The sequence below is a fragment of the Gossypium hirsutum genome, chromosome D03, assembly GCF_007990345.1.
Source record: "Gossypium hirsutum isolate 1008001.06 chromosome D03, Gossypium_hirsutum_v2.1, whole genome shotgun sequence".
In the NCBI taxonomy this organism is placed as follows: domain Eukaryota; kingdom Viridiplantae; phylum Streptophyta; class Magnoliopsida; order Malvales; family Malvaceae; genus Gossypium; species Gossypium hirsutum.
In genome coordinates, this window is record NC_053439.1 from 47,245,874 (window position 1) to 47,260,433 (window position 14,560).

Consider the following 14,560-nt stretch of genomic DNA (forward strand, 5'->3'; position numbering starts at 1 on the left):
AAATTTTTTGTTTGAAATAATGATTTAACGTGCTAGTCGGCTTACCATTTCACCATTAACAATTCAGTGACTAAAATATTACAACATAATAACATAAATAACTAAAACTTAACATTTTAAATATAAATGACTAAAATGTAATCTGGGTACACAAAAATGACCATGGATATAATTTACCCCAAAAAATTATCTCTCACATTTCTAGCCTCATTTTCAACAGCTTTAGCGTATGAAAGTTTATAAGTAAATAATAGGCGGGTATTAGGTACACTGCATTTTTTTTTTAATTTCATAATCAATTTTAAAAATTTGATATTTGCCTCTCTTTTTAAATATATATATTTAATAATTTAGTATATTAAAATTTAAAAAATCCATTAACAATGTATCAAATATTTTTTTCATAAATAATAGTAGATTATATATATATAAGCAGTTATTGAATCCACTTTGTTCTCTTAAAATTATTGTGTTTCTGATTTCATCAACTCTTTGTTTTTAACAGTGATGGTTCCTTTGGTTCTAATTAGACTTTCATTTTTACACAGGCAAATGCTCTGAAATGATGATGATCAGAGGAGAGAAAGCATTTTGAGACTAGATATTTGGTGTATCATCGATGCGGTAAGATGTTTTGGGAGCCTTTGACAATGATTAATTGATTGAGCGGAAATTATCATCAAGTTAGGAGGGTCAAAATGTTATTAAGATGACGATGTATCTCTTAGTTAATTTTGCAGAACATGTACCATGTATCACTGTTGTGTATAGTGTTGTTTACATCTCTTCTTATTTTCTTTAGAAAAACATGATCACATGAGAAACCAACATCTAACATCATATCCTTACACTTTCTTTTTAAATTTGGGTTCATACATTGTAAATAAATAAATAAATAATCAAACAATACATAATTACATCTCAGTCAAATGATATTAGTTGAAATGAAAAAGATATTATATTGAAGTCTTCACTACCATTACCTTAAAATATATGTATATATATATAGGTGGGACTTAATTCTTGATTTGACCCAAATCAAAGACCCTTTCAAAGGTGGGATGCTTCAACGAATTTTCATGAAGCAGCCATTGAAGAGATGTTTAGAAATGTCTTAAATATTTAATCTAAAGACCCAATGCTACAACTTCAACCTCAAGTAAAACAAATATTACAACAATATTGACCCCACTCACCAACCCCAAACCTGCAATTTCTTTTGCTTATTTTCACCTAAAAAAATCTGCAATTACCAAATGGACCCAACTTTTCTATCGTATATACCATATGGGTCCACTCCTCACTCATCATTTCTTCATTGCATTTTTCCATTGGGATAAGGGATTTAATTATATCCTACATTCAACAATTTGAATGTTTCAAACTGAGCTGCCAAAAATGCCCCCCCATTTTTTCAAGGCTTATCAATCCATTCATTTTCTGCTGCAATCCTCCCCATCTTGTTAAATGATCCAACTGCAGATAAGCTCTTGAAACTGCTGCTCCCCTCGCTGAAATTCCTCGACTTCCTCCGTCTTCTCACCTTCGGGGAACTACCGTCCTCTCCAACATCGCCGTCGCAATCTTTTATCTTGGCTACTGCCAATCGGACAATGGTGCTGCGGCAAAAGGGGCAGACTGGGGGTGTTACGCTTGCAGTTGTGGGGTTCGGCTTGTTATGGCAGCAAAGGGCCAATGTGCATTGTGCGCACATCTGGTGACCACAGTCTTGGACTTCGATCGTGCAGATCTGCTCGAAGCATATGCAGCATAGTTCGGCATCACTAACCTACATCGAAATAATTCCCCGGGGAATATATCAGTTCCATTATTGCCAAGATAGTCCACAACTTATTCACATAACTGAAACCTATCAGCCAGGTTCTAAGTAGTAGGGTCAATGCAAAAATGGGGATTATGGTGACCTACATATAGGTTTTATAGTATGTTAAAAAGTAAAAATTTATGCTGTAAATTGCTAGATCATGAAACTCAATAATTTCATCCTGGACCACAATTGGAACCTAGGGTCAAGGGCAAACACATGGCTTTGGTTCGGGATTTTTTTACCTCAGAAATACTGTCGTCTAACCCAGAATCGGAGTGGGATGGTGACGGTGATAGAAGTGAGTAAGCTGTTCCTTTCAAGATGTTCTTTTCCCTTTCCCTGTTTGCATCCATTAAGGCCTGTTCTAATAGTACCTTTGCCTCGTCATTGAGCTCACTAATGAACTTTAAAGGTGCTGGCCAGACAAGAGGTTCGGCAGATGACGGATTTAACAGAGCGGCACATGCTCCATGTTTGTACTTAAGAGCAACAATATACGGTATTCTCCTGTAAAGACACAAACATAACCATAGCAAGTGTTAACACAAATAAATCATAAACCAAATGAAATGAATCACATATGGCAAGAAAAGAAGAGAGAAAAAGGCATCAAGGCTAGGGAATAGATTCCCACCAGTTTACATCAAACCATGTAGGACAAATAGATTGACTGGAATATAATGAAACTCACTCAGGAATCTCTCGAAACAATTAAAAAACACATGAAGAATAAAAGATCTGTAATAAGATAATAATTTGGAAATCCATATAAATAAATAGTGAAATTAAACCATACCCTGTTGCATCTCTTTGAAGACGATCCGCACCCCACGCCAACAACTTACGTATACAATCGAGAGATCCACCTCTAGCAGCCAAATGAAGAGGGGTGCTTCCTGGACAACTGAAAAGAACAAGATTTCAATCATTATATTCATTTGCAGAAGACTAATACAAAAAAAATAAATTATTATCGACAACTTCAAACAGGAATTATTACCCGTATCCACCGGTTGAAGCACAAACAAGAGCACCGTTATCTAACAGGATATGAACGCATTCGGGCCGTCTTTGACGAGCTGCTAAGTGCAAAGGAGTGGCTCCCCTAGCGTCTCTTATATTCACAAACCGTGCATATCCCCTGATATCATCATATCCAATATATATATGAGATCAATTAAAAAACTGAAATCAATCAAAAATAGATTACGAGCAAAGCAAATCAAGCAATCTCGAATGATCCCCCACCCACCATGAAACAGCAACAGGGCTAGATTGAGCAGCAGAGAGGATGGCTTGAAGGCAGTCAAAGTGGCCATAATAGGCTGCATAGTGCAAGCAAGTTCTTCCATGGAGGGAATCAAACATTAAGATCTGGAAAGAGAAAAAGCATAAATCAGATCTTTCAAATCACACAAAAATGGGCTAAATTGTAGCTTTTAAGAAAAAGTGAGAAAAACCCAGGAATTTAAAAGGCAAAGAAAAACGGCTCACATTGGCCCCCGCTTCAATGAGCTTCTTCACACAGGAGATCTTCCCATGCATTGCAGCCAACATAAGTGGAGTCTAAAACCATTGAAAAAGAAACAAAAAAAGAAACTAAGTACAGGTAATATATATATATAACCAAAAAGAACTTTAAAAAACTTCCAAAAAATGAAAATTACCTGCTTGTTACGATTCACCGCATCTGGGTTCATGGATTTATCCAAAAGCATGGCCAAAATCTATGAACCAATAGAAAAACACATTTTCACATCAATGGATTGAAACCAAATAAGAACAAAACTTAATCCAACAAAAGAAGAAATCTTGAGAAACCTCCAAAGGGAGTAGTAGGCAGTACCCACCTCGATCTGGCCATTAGCAGCAGCTATATGAAGAGCAGAATGGCGATCATAAACAGTGGTATGATGTAAAAGACTGGGTTCTCTCTTTAACAAAGCTTCCACGGTTTCAAAGTCTCCAACTTTAACTGCACTAAACAATCCATTCTCTTGACTCGCCCCACAACTCAGCCCCTGACCCATCTTTTTCAAGGGAAACAAAAGGCTTTCTTGATTTGCTTCTACCTTTCACCACCGGTCGTCGGCGAGGCCCTCCGGTGGTGGCAGTTGGTGGTGTGTGGTGGCTTGGCCTCTATCTTAATTTCGGCAAAAGTTCACATTTAAGTAGTTGCTCTTCAAAAGCGAGTGAAAGAAAAAATAATAATAATAATAATAAATGTTTTAATGGTTAAAATCTGCCCCATGTCCCTGTACTATTTTCATATTTTAAATTTAGTCTTTATATTTTTATTTTTAAGAATTTAGCCCTTTTATTTTCAGATTTCAAAATTGAAGTCCAGATTCAACTAAATTCTTCTGTTAAATTCTCTAGTAACATTTTGAAATAATAAAAAATTACTCTCATGATAACCATGTAATAAAAAAATGATGTTGTAATAAACTTGGATTTAATAAAAAAATTTAACAAAATTAACAATTAGAGTTCCATTTTCAAATTCGAAAAGTAGAGAAACTAAATTTCTTAAAATAAAAGCAAATAGACTCAATTTTAAATGCACGAAGAGAACGAGGCTTAGAGCATTTTTTAACCTTTTTAATTTAATATTTAGTTTTTATTTTTAAGGGTCAAATTTGGTTTTGATCCCTTTGACTAAATTTAAAATTTAATCCATATATTTTAATTTATCATAATTTTATCTATCTATTTTTATAGTAAATTATTTAGTCAAAATATTTAGTATCGTTAAATTAAGCCAGTTAAAATAATAATCTAATTTTTTTCTTAAACACACTCATTCTAGTTAACAAACTAATAAAGGAGAAATTAACATAAAAGTAAAAGCTCAAACTACATCAAGTTAAAGCATAAGAACTAAATTCAAACTTTAATCATAGTAGAAGGACCAAAAATAGAATTAAAGCTATTTAATGTGTCGGAGTTTGTAGCTGCCCGAAGAGAAGTGGGTGCTGCCCGTGTCAGTTACAGGAGCAAAGTTTCGGGCAATTGTCAGATATTTGTTTTTCGGGGGGGCAAATCATATTGCCGAGTAAAGAAGATCCAAAAGGGAAGATCTTAGCCGTTGATTACTTCGTTCATTGAAATTTAACCGTACGATCGGCAAGTGTAAAATTAAAGATGCTAATTTGGCTAAAATAAAAACAAGAAACAGTAACAGCGTGGTAATTGGAGTTTCGGTAGTTTTGAGTCAGAGCCGGCGTCGTTTTAGTCACGGAAATCATCTTAGTTTTGCTTTTACTTTTCTTTTTCCTCCTTTCCCCCCCTAATTGACTAATTTATTTTATTTTATTTTACGTAAGGAAACCCACCTTTTTTGTGTGTGTATTTACTAATAAAATAGAAAGAAAAGTGTTAAATTTGTGTGTTTATTTCAATTTTGTGTATTAGGTATTTGTTTTTTTATTAAAAAATTCGTATAAATTAATTAATCTTAATAATCCTAATATTTTATTTTTCATTTCAATTTTTTTTAAAAATATTAAATCTGAAAGTCTAAATTATACAAAATTTTGTTCACATTGATACTTTAATTACACGGTGAAAAGAAAAAAAAAAGAAGAGAAAGATTAGATGTCGTTGTTAGTTTTATTTCAATAATGTAGGATAAATATAAAATCTAATACTTAAAATCATTTATTTTGATCTAATACTATAAAAAATAACAATTTGAACTTATCTAATTTCGACCCAAAAATGATTCCGGACTAAAAATAATCCAAACCTGAAATATTTTGATCTCGAATCTAAAATCACTCAACTTAAATGGTTAGAACTCAACATAATCTAAGCTTCAAATGTCCTAAACCTGAAACAACTCGAATGGAAAAACAATTTGAAATCAAAATACTTTTGAATCGAAAATTATTCAAACCCAAAAATAATCCTTAAAATAAGCCAAATCCAGAACCAATGAAACCCATCATTCTTAATTAAAGTTTTAAAGTGGAGGTAACAAAATATTTATGTATAAATTTTAAATCTAGAATTTATCTCCAAACAACCCTAATCCTACACCTTCTAAAAAGCTAATTGTTGTATAAACTCAAATTTCTATAAAAGGTAAAAGGACAATGATGTTCATACATGTCCATTTTGCATATTTTAAGCATTGTTTTCAGCCCAAAATTAAAGTGAAAAAGTAGCCTAAACAAACATTCCAATGAAGGATTTATTTATTTCTTTTCCTCTTTGGATCAAAATTTTTTTCTCATTGGATCCACTTTTTTCAACATTTCATATGAAAAATGTGGGAAGTAACATCATTGACGTGGGTTTTATGAGTCACAATTGTGATTACAATTTTACCAATCATATATATTTAAATAATTAAAACACAATCCAACTTAAGTGCATTCTTGATATTTTTGGAATTCTAGATAAAACAATAAATCGGACCCCTTTTAAAAATTATAAATGTAATATAATAAAATAAAATTATATACTAGTAATTTCATTAAACTAATATGTTTTATTATATTAAGCGAATAATACATTTTCTAACAAAATTATATATATATTTTTTCATTCCATCTATTCCTATGTCATCAAAAAACGAATTAAGGGGAGAAGCTAAACATAAGGATGACTTAATGACTTTATTAGTTAAAACCAAAAAATGTCATCAAATTAAGAATGAAAAGATTACAAGAAAAAAGAGAAATGAAGGAGAATTATACCTGCAACAATAGTAGACCCAACAGATCACTGATGCGAGGCTCTTAATCTCTCAAAAATAAAGTAAAAATTAATAACTTCAATTGATTGATGCTAATGAGTAATGAATGATGTATTACTCAAATCAAATTTTGTCTTATTTAATTTGTAGAAAATTTCTCCAATTGTTATGGTTATGGTTATGGTTATGGAATTTGGGAATTAAAGGAAGTTTGGAGAAGCCAAGGAGTTGAAGATGAAATATTTATGGCTAAGAATTAAAAACCCTAAACATTTAATTATTTTATTTTAGTTTGAAAATTTTATTCCTACATTAAAAGCTGAATAAATAATTTTTTTGGGCCCCTTTTAGCCTTGGGTCCTGGGCGGCTGCACCTCTAAACAAGCCCCAGGGTCGGCCCTGATCCAGCTCATGCATACTAGACTTACATGGTAATTATGTATGGCGAAATTCAAATCTAAGTAATTAAGGACTTATAACTTTATTGAGGGGAGGTTAACTTTATCAAAAGAATTCAACTAATTGTCGTCCATTGAGAGTTGGTGGATCCCTCAACGGGTTTATATTTCCCTCGGTGGAGGTTTTATCTCTCAACTCTATTGACAACCAGAGTGTCCGAAAAGACAATAGATTCACAGAGTGAGAGTGCTTCTTCAAGTACTTATGAAGACGACCACCCAGTAAAAGAAGGAAATATCATATTTGTCTTTGGTGCTATTTAAACACGCCTATACTCTATAGCATAGGCCACAATGCTACCACGATGTATGCTATAGGGCATGAATGAGAGTCTAATCATGCACAACACGTATGATTTGCCTTATAAGGCACTCGATAAGTAGCTCTTATTTTATGAGCTCATTACATCTTTAGGCATTCAACTCTAGACAAAGTTGGGAAACAAAATCCTCCACTAAAGATAATGGTAACCAATTGAGAGGTTCATCAACTCTTGACAGAAAACACTTTACAAATTTATCCTAACAAAATCAATTTACCCTCAACAAATTTTAAATTTACAACCCAACCCATTAGTTAAATAAACAAATAATTTACTTTTGACCAACATTTGGAACCTTGGGGGTGATGTGAAAGCTTAAGGAAAGTATTAGAATCTCACTCATAGTTGTTAATTAATTGGGAACTTTAATACTGTAATGTGACGATTATAATATCATACAGAATTCAGATTTGCAGGATTCAGATTTTGATCGCTTTTACTTTCTTTTTTTTTTTAAATTTAATTTCCACTAATATTTAAAAATAGCCTAGTGGATTTGGTAGGTATATCGAAAAACCAAATTCAACGATACTATATAGTTAAAAAAAAATCGTCCAAAAAAATATATTAAATTTCTTTAAATGATTTTCTTCGAATGGTACATGAATGAGAATTTCTGAACATTACGTTGATGATTTAATTTATATTTCTAAATCTTAGTTTTAATTTATAATTCTAATTTTAATTAAGTGATAATTAAATTTAATAAGGATTGATTTTATAAATTTTGTATTTGATAATTATAATTGCAATTATTTGATATACTAGTAATGATGTTTTAAAATTGTTACGAGTAGGGTTGAGAGGGAATGATAAAAAAAAAGTTTTAAATACATAAAAAATGAGAGATATGAGAATTTTTTTAATGCTGCTTGTGGGGGTTTAAAAGATTCACCACCAATACACTAAATATCAACCTTCAATAAAGGATAATTATTTGATACACTACTGTGGGAAGTTTTTATTCCACAACGGAGTTGAGATTTTATCATGTGTCCTTAAGTTATATTTAAAAAATAAATAACACATGTAGCAAAATTTCGATTCTGCTTGTGGAATAAAAATTTTTCATCAACGGTGTACCAACTAATTACCCATAATTAAATGAATAAAAATTATAATTAATAGCATTTTTGTATTTGAAATAATAATAGGTAATAAAGAGGATTCTCTTAATCTATAATGTATATAAAAGTAGGAGTTTGAAAAAAGATTAAACCAACAAAAATACCATTTATTTTCTATCATATTATTAATTTGAAATTTAAAAATATTTATAATATTTAATTTATAATTATTAATTAAAATAGAAGTTTTGATAATTATACATTTAAAAATAATTATAATTTAATAAAAAATTATAAGTACACATTTAAAAATAATTATAATTAATAATTATTGTTATAAAAATTTTGATGTAAACAAAGCTTTGCTAATTTTAAAATAAAATTATTACTTGAATAGAATTCTAAGCATAAAATATACAAAAAATTGTGCTAATTTAATTTTGATATTTTTATAAAAATTATTTTTTTTATTTTTTAAAATTATGCTAATTTTATTTATGTAAAATAGAGTTAATAATTGAATAGAGCTCTAAGCATCTTAATTATCATTTAATTAATATTAGAGTTGTATATTAATTCAAATTTAAATTTAGCTTTATAAATAGCATTTGGTATTAGGTGCGTAGGGGTGATGTCAATTTGGTTTGGTCTGATTTTTTGGATTTTTGAAATTGTTCATCATAATTGGTTAGGTTGTCGGTTTTTTTATATTATTTTTTTTGTTTTGGATTTAGTCTTATTTTGACAAAATGAGCTTTGTTTTATAGCTTTTGAATATTATTTGACGAAATATCAAAGTCTTTTGCATAAATATTACTAAAAAGCAAAAAAAAATTCAAAAAATTTTAAATTATTTTCACTATTTTAAGTATAAAATACTTATTTTTATATCATACAAATTAAAATTAATTATATATTAAATAAAAAATAGAATTTGGTTCAATTTTGGGTAATCACGGTTTTTAAACTTGCATTCAATAAACCATCCAAACACCTTGGTTCGGGTTGGTTTTCACTTGTTTGGTTTTTCTTGCTCAGCCCTAGTTAGGTGTATTCAGTCAAATAGCATCTAAAAAAAATGTTGGTAAAAAAATGGAGATTGTTAGCAATAATAAGTTAAAATTATATATAAAAAAAAGGCTTAATGACAAATTTGGTCACTAATGTTCGCATGTTTTGCCAAAATAGCCCTAATTCTATTTTTTAGCCTTTTTTGGCCATCAACCTTTTTTTTTTCAATCTACTTTTTCTAACAGGTTTAATGAAAGTATCGTTAAAAAAGTTAACGGGAATGATGTGAAGTTTTATATGTGGACTATTTTTAATGAAATGTAATTTATTACTTAGATAAACCAATAAGATAATTACATGTGGAAAATAATAAAATAAATAAATAATACATTAAATTAAAAAATAAGCCTTAATTTAAAGAAAATAAAATTAATTATCTAAAAAAATTAACTTAGTAGAAAAACTTCTCAGTAAACAAACGTATGAAAGATTGAAACCTTTTGAAAGAAAAGAAGAATTAAAATATTGAATTTATTCATTAAATTTGTTAGAAAAAACAAATTGAAAAAAAGAACAAATGTTGATGACAAAAAAAAGACTCAAAAATAAAATTAGGGCCATTTTGACAAATCATGCAAATATTAGTGGTCAAATTTATCATTATGCCTATAAAAAAGAATGAAGTATTAATGCAATAGTTCTTCGAAGAGGCAATATCGAATCATATTCGAACAACAATGGCACCGAAGAGAGATAAAATATTATTTAATTGATGATGAAGCAATATAATATTATGATATCTTTTTTTTTATTCTTTTACAAGTTGTTTATACTATGCAAAACAAGTAATCTTAAATCTGTATTTTTATTTATCCAATATTTGTTTAGTGTAGGTGAAAAACGCTTTGTGAATTTTTTTCATAAAAGAAATTCAAATTTCAATAATTATTTTAAATTGTTATTATTAAATATGATAATTAATTTGGTGTAAATATCTTTTATATCTGCTTTCTTATATAATTTTAAATTTGTATATTATATTAATATGGATTAATTCTTTTTTTTTTAATTTTCATTATTTTTAAAATATTATTTTATCTCTAATTTATTTTTTATTGAATTAATCCTCATTTAATTAGCACAAATATATATTTAAAATTATAAAAATATATTAATTAATAAATTAAAATATATAAAATAAAATGTGTTATATGAAAAACTTTATCTCCGGTCTTATCGTTTCTATTGTTGTTTGTGATAATGAAAGCATGATGGTAGCTAACATAAAAAATGGTTACCACATAGTAATTTATATCAAATTGTGGCTTATCAATAGAGTATTTATTTATTTTAAAAATAATTTGAGTTTGAATCATGTATATAATTTTATGTCTTATTTATCGTAATGGGACGTTAAAGAAATGAAATTCAAAGGGTTGGTAGAAATTAGATTTTTATTATTTTATATTTATTCAATGATAGAGTTTGAATTTTTATTATTTTTAATTTATCTAATTATATTTATTTTATATATAGTAAAAATTATTTTATAGACCTTCACCACCAGATCATCCATGGTCCCTTTCCAATTATTTAATGATATTTCAACAATATTTTTCATGTCATTGACACATAATTTTGATATTTTTTTACCTTGAACCATGAACCTCGAATCCTTAACCTAGGTATAGGGTTTAAGGTTTGGGGTTTGGGTTTAGGATTTAAGGTTCAAGGTTCGAAGTTTAGGATTTAAGATTCAAGGTTCAAGGTTCGTGATTCAGGGTAAAAAAATTACTAAAACTATGTGTCAATGAATGGAAAAAATTACTAAAATGTCATTAAATATTAGAAACGGACTATAGATGATGTGGTGGGAAGAGTTCATAAAATAATTTCTCTATATATAAGTTTTTTGGTACATACCATATAAGTTAGGAACTACTCCATTACTTTTTCATTCATTAATATCGAATACATTGATCTATCTAGTAAATGTTAAAATCAAACTTGTGTTCGATGATTAAACATGCATTAGATATTAATGGATGAGAAAATAATAGAGTGGAGGTAAACTCGATTAACATTATATTATTAATTATTAATATAATATTAATCATCAAATAATAATTTCTAATATATTGATAAATTATTTTTATTATGTAAAATTAATAATATAATAAATAATAAAAATCTATTGATTTTTTTGACATTTACAATAGTCAATGGACTATTAACTGACGCACCAATATAATTTTTGTTGTGATTCCAACTCATAATTTAAATTTTTTTTAAATGAACACTAAATGCTGCTAAACTAAAAGCTAGGGTTCAAATCAATCGATCTTGTGTTGACAGTACTGTCTGTATGCTCTTCAAACATAATCACATTTATTCAGACAAAAAGAAATAAAAATAAGCAGTGACCTTAATCCTCCAAAGCCGTAAAATTCATATCCTTCAAATGTTGTAAAATTGCAAGTTAATATGATCATAAAACCATACTTTCTAACTCCCTCAAAATTTAATAATTAATTTCTAGCTCCAAAACAAATTATTTTAAACTTCCCACCCCAGTTTTACATAAGAAAAAGGGGTCTTGATATTCCTAGTTTTTCAAAAAAGTTTGTGTGGGGGCTTAGAGATGTCTGCATGCATGGAAATTGGAACATGATGGAGTATATACATCATCTGCACATGTCTTCACGACAAAAAACGATCAGAAAAAAATAGACAAATAGGGTTGCAAATTACAAGGTGAAAGCAAGTGGAAAAGCAGGTAATAATTGAGGCAAAAGAAACGAAAAAGTTTAGTTCCCTAAGACCCCCATAAAGCAATGGTGTTTATTCAAGTAATCACTCGGTAATGGGTGATTCGGGTTAATCCTTAAATTTAGATTGAATCAGTTTTAGATAATGTTTAAAGTGGAGTTTTATTATAGTGAGATTTCGTAATATTCAATGAGGAAATTATAACCGTTTGATTATGTTATGTTAGAAGTTAAGAAATTGTGTTGGTAACTTGAAATCTATTAAATTAATTATTGATTACATTGTTTTCTCTTTTTTTAAGTGTTGAAACGGATTGAATTATTTTAAAGATAAACTCACATTTTTTAATGTAAATCTTATCTTGCATGATCAGTGATGGATTTGTGTTTCTTTTTTCCTTTTTTATTTCAATCTCATGAGATTGTACTTAATGAGGTATTTAATTAAACAGATGCCACCTAATTTTAATATTAATTTTTTTGGATTATAATTCTAGATTTGAGTTCTTTCAAGCTTAAGTTATTTAGGGCTTGTATCATTTTAAATTTGATGAATTTCGATCATTTTTTAATTTAGGTTGAGCTAATTCAAGTTGTTGAATTTTTATAATCAAATCAGGTTGGATCAAGTTCAAATTCAAATTAATAGAGTCTGATTTTCATGTTCTAACCAAAATTGACAGGTTTATAAAATCATAATGAAACAAATTTGAAAATGTGCAAGTTCTTCTCCAGACTAGGGTAGTTCTATGCTTGTAATGATTTATTTCTATCGGTACCTTAAAAAAATCAAACTCTGTAGCTTAACAGTAAAATGCTTGTGTTATGTGGCATGAAAACTTGTGCTCAATCCCCCTTAACCTACCCTTACTATTAAGAAAATATATTTTTTTTGTTAGCGTTTGTCATTTATCCATATATTATTCGAAAGTAAATAAGTAAGAACAATTTTAATTATTTTGATTAAGATTATTCATATTCTCTCTCTTACAGCATTTACTTTTTCTTTACCATCCCCTTTATTTCTTCTTATTTGCTTAATAAAGTGGTTTCCTCCAATTAAGTCCGAAACATGGTCATTTATTTCACAAGGAAGTGGCGATCAGATCTAGATATTACACTGTAGCCCTCTTTCAATTTTCTTTTGCTGAAAAAGAGAAAAAAACAACCCAAATATATTAAGCTAACCCATCATAAATTAAAAGGCCATTAATTTTATTTGCACATAATCCTGCTTCCAATTGTTCAGCTATATCTTCATATATCCTGTCAGAAATCATCTTAACTATGCAATCGGTTATTTGATTCAGGTATTATGTTCCTAATTTGATAAAAATAAAAGGAAAAAAAAATTATTGTGTTTCTACTCAAACTTTCCCGGAGAGTAGGATTGGGTTAGGGGGGAAGTATACATGTATTAATTAATATAAATAAATAAGCAGAGGTTATAAAAAAAAAAAAAGGAAACAAAATGTCGGTGCTACCAATTATAGAGCATTTTATTACTACTTAATACAAATAAATTATGTTACAAGAAAAATAGTAATAAATTAAATATTGGGTTTAGCCATTATAATGAGATTGGGCAACAAAGGCACATGCTAGGCCAGGAGAAAACGAAATATTAAATTAATCAAAGCATTACGATTCCTAACATAAACATACACTAATTGAATGAAAGCATAATAACATATAATTATAAATTTTTAGACATATTTGATTCACAGGATATAATTACATCATATGTGATAATTAGTAGTATAAACTGTAATTATATTATTATATAATTTATATTTTTTAAATATATTAATTATTGTAAAAAATATTATTATGATAAAAATAAATTTTAAACAAGTAACAAAAATTAAAATCAAATCTTGTTGTGCGGAAGCGTGTAAAAGAGTAAAATTATTGTACTAAAAAATCATACTAAGTTCAATTCCTAGGAAAGAGAGGTGGATCACAAGGATCGCTTAAGTACCAAGTCTTTCCTAACCAGAATATTCCTCAATCGTAATTTAATAGCACAATAAATCACTACAATCACACTCACAATTCATGCAGAATAATACAATAAAGAACACAAGAATTTAACGAGGTTCAGCAAATTTTGCCTACGTCCTCGAGCACACTACCAAATATATTTCACTCCAAAATACAAGTGAGAATTTACAAAGAGAGAGAGAGAGAGAGAGAGAACAATGCCTTAAGTAGAGAATGACAAATATGAGATACAGAATAAGAGATGGTTATGCCTGTTTATAGTTGAGATTCAGGGATCAACTTGCAAAGTCACTTTACAATTAGGGACCAAATATTACAAATATCTTAGATTTCTTATGCCAATATCTCGATACCCATATCTTTGACTTTCCAATATTTGATACCCATATCTTTGACTTT

The 14,560-nt window shown here is 28.8% G+C and overlaps 1 protein-coding gene across 1 annotated transcript; it reads right to left on the bottom strand.

Moving 5' to 3' along the window:
- Window positions 1–935: 935 nt before the first annotated feature.
- Window positions 936–4,027, bottom strand: LOC107950171 (putative E3 ubiquitin-protein ligase XBAT31). Its single transcript, XM_016884959.2, has 8 exons — window positions 3,679–4,027; window positions 3,496–3,555; window positions 3,323–3,394; window positions 3,081–3,202; window positions 2,829–2,969; window positions 2,625–2,732; window positions 2,071–2,335; window positions 936–1,789 (listed from the first exon to the last, which is right to left on the bottom strand). Exons 1-8 carry the CDS (start codon window positions 3,856–3,858, stop codon window positions 1,415–1,417), a joined length of 1,323 nt encoding a protein of 440 aa, XP_016740448.1. The 5' UTR covers window positions 3,859–4,027; the 3' UTR covers window positions 936–1,414.
- Window positions 4,028–14,560: the final 10,533 nt, after the last annotated feature.

Bases quoted from the DNA above. Each gene is read 5' to 3' on its own strand.
- LOC107950171 (XM_016884959.2), bottom strand. From the start codon at position 3,858: ATGGGTCAGGGGCTGAGTTGTGGGGCGAGTCAAGAGAATGGATTGTTT. The intron at 2,970-3,080 runs GTGGGTGGGGGA...TGATGATATCAG, and splicing joins AGCCCTGTTGCTGTTTCATG to GGGATATGCACGGTTTGTGA. The intron at 2,733-2,828 runs GTAATAATTCCT...TGTTCTTTTCAG, and splicing joins GCTTCAACCGGTGGATACGG to TTGTCCAGGAAGCACCCCTC.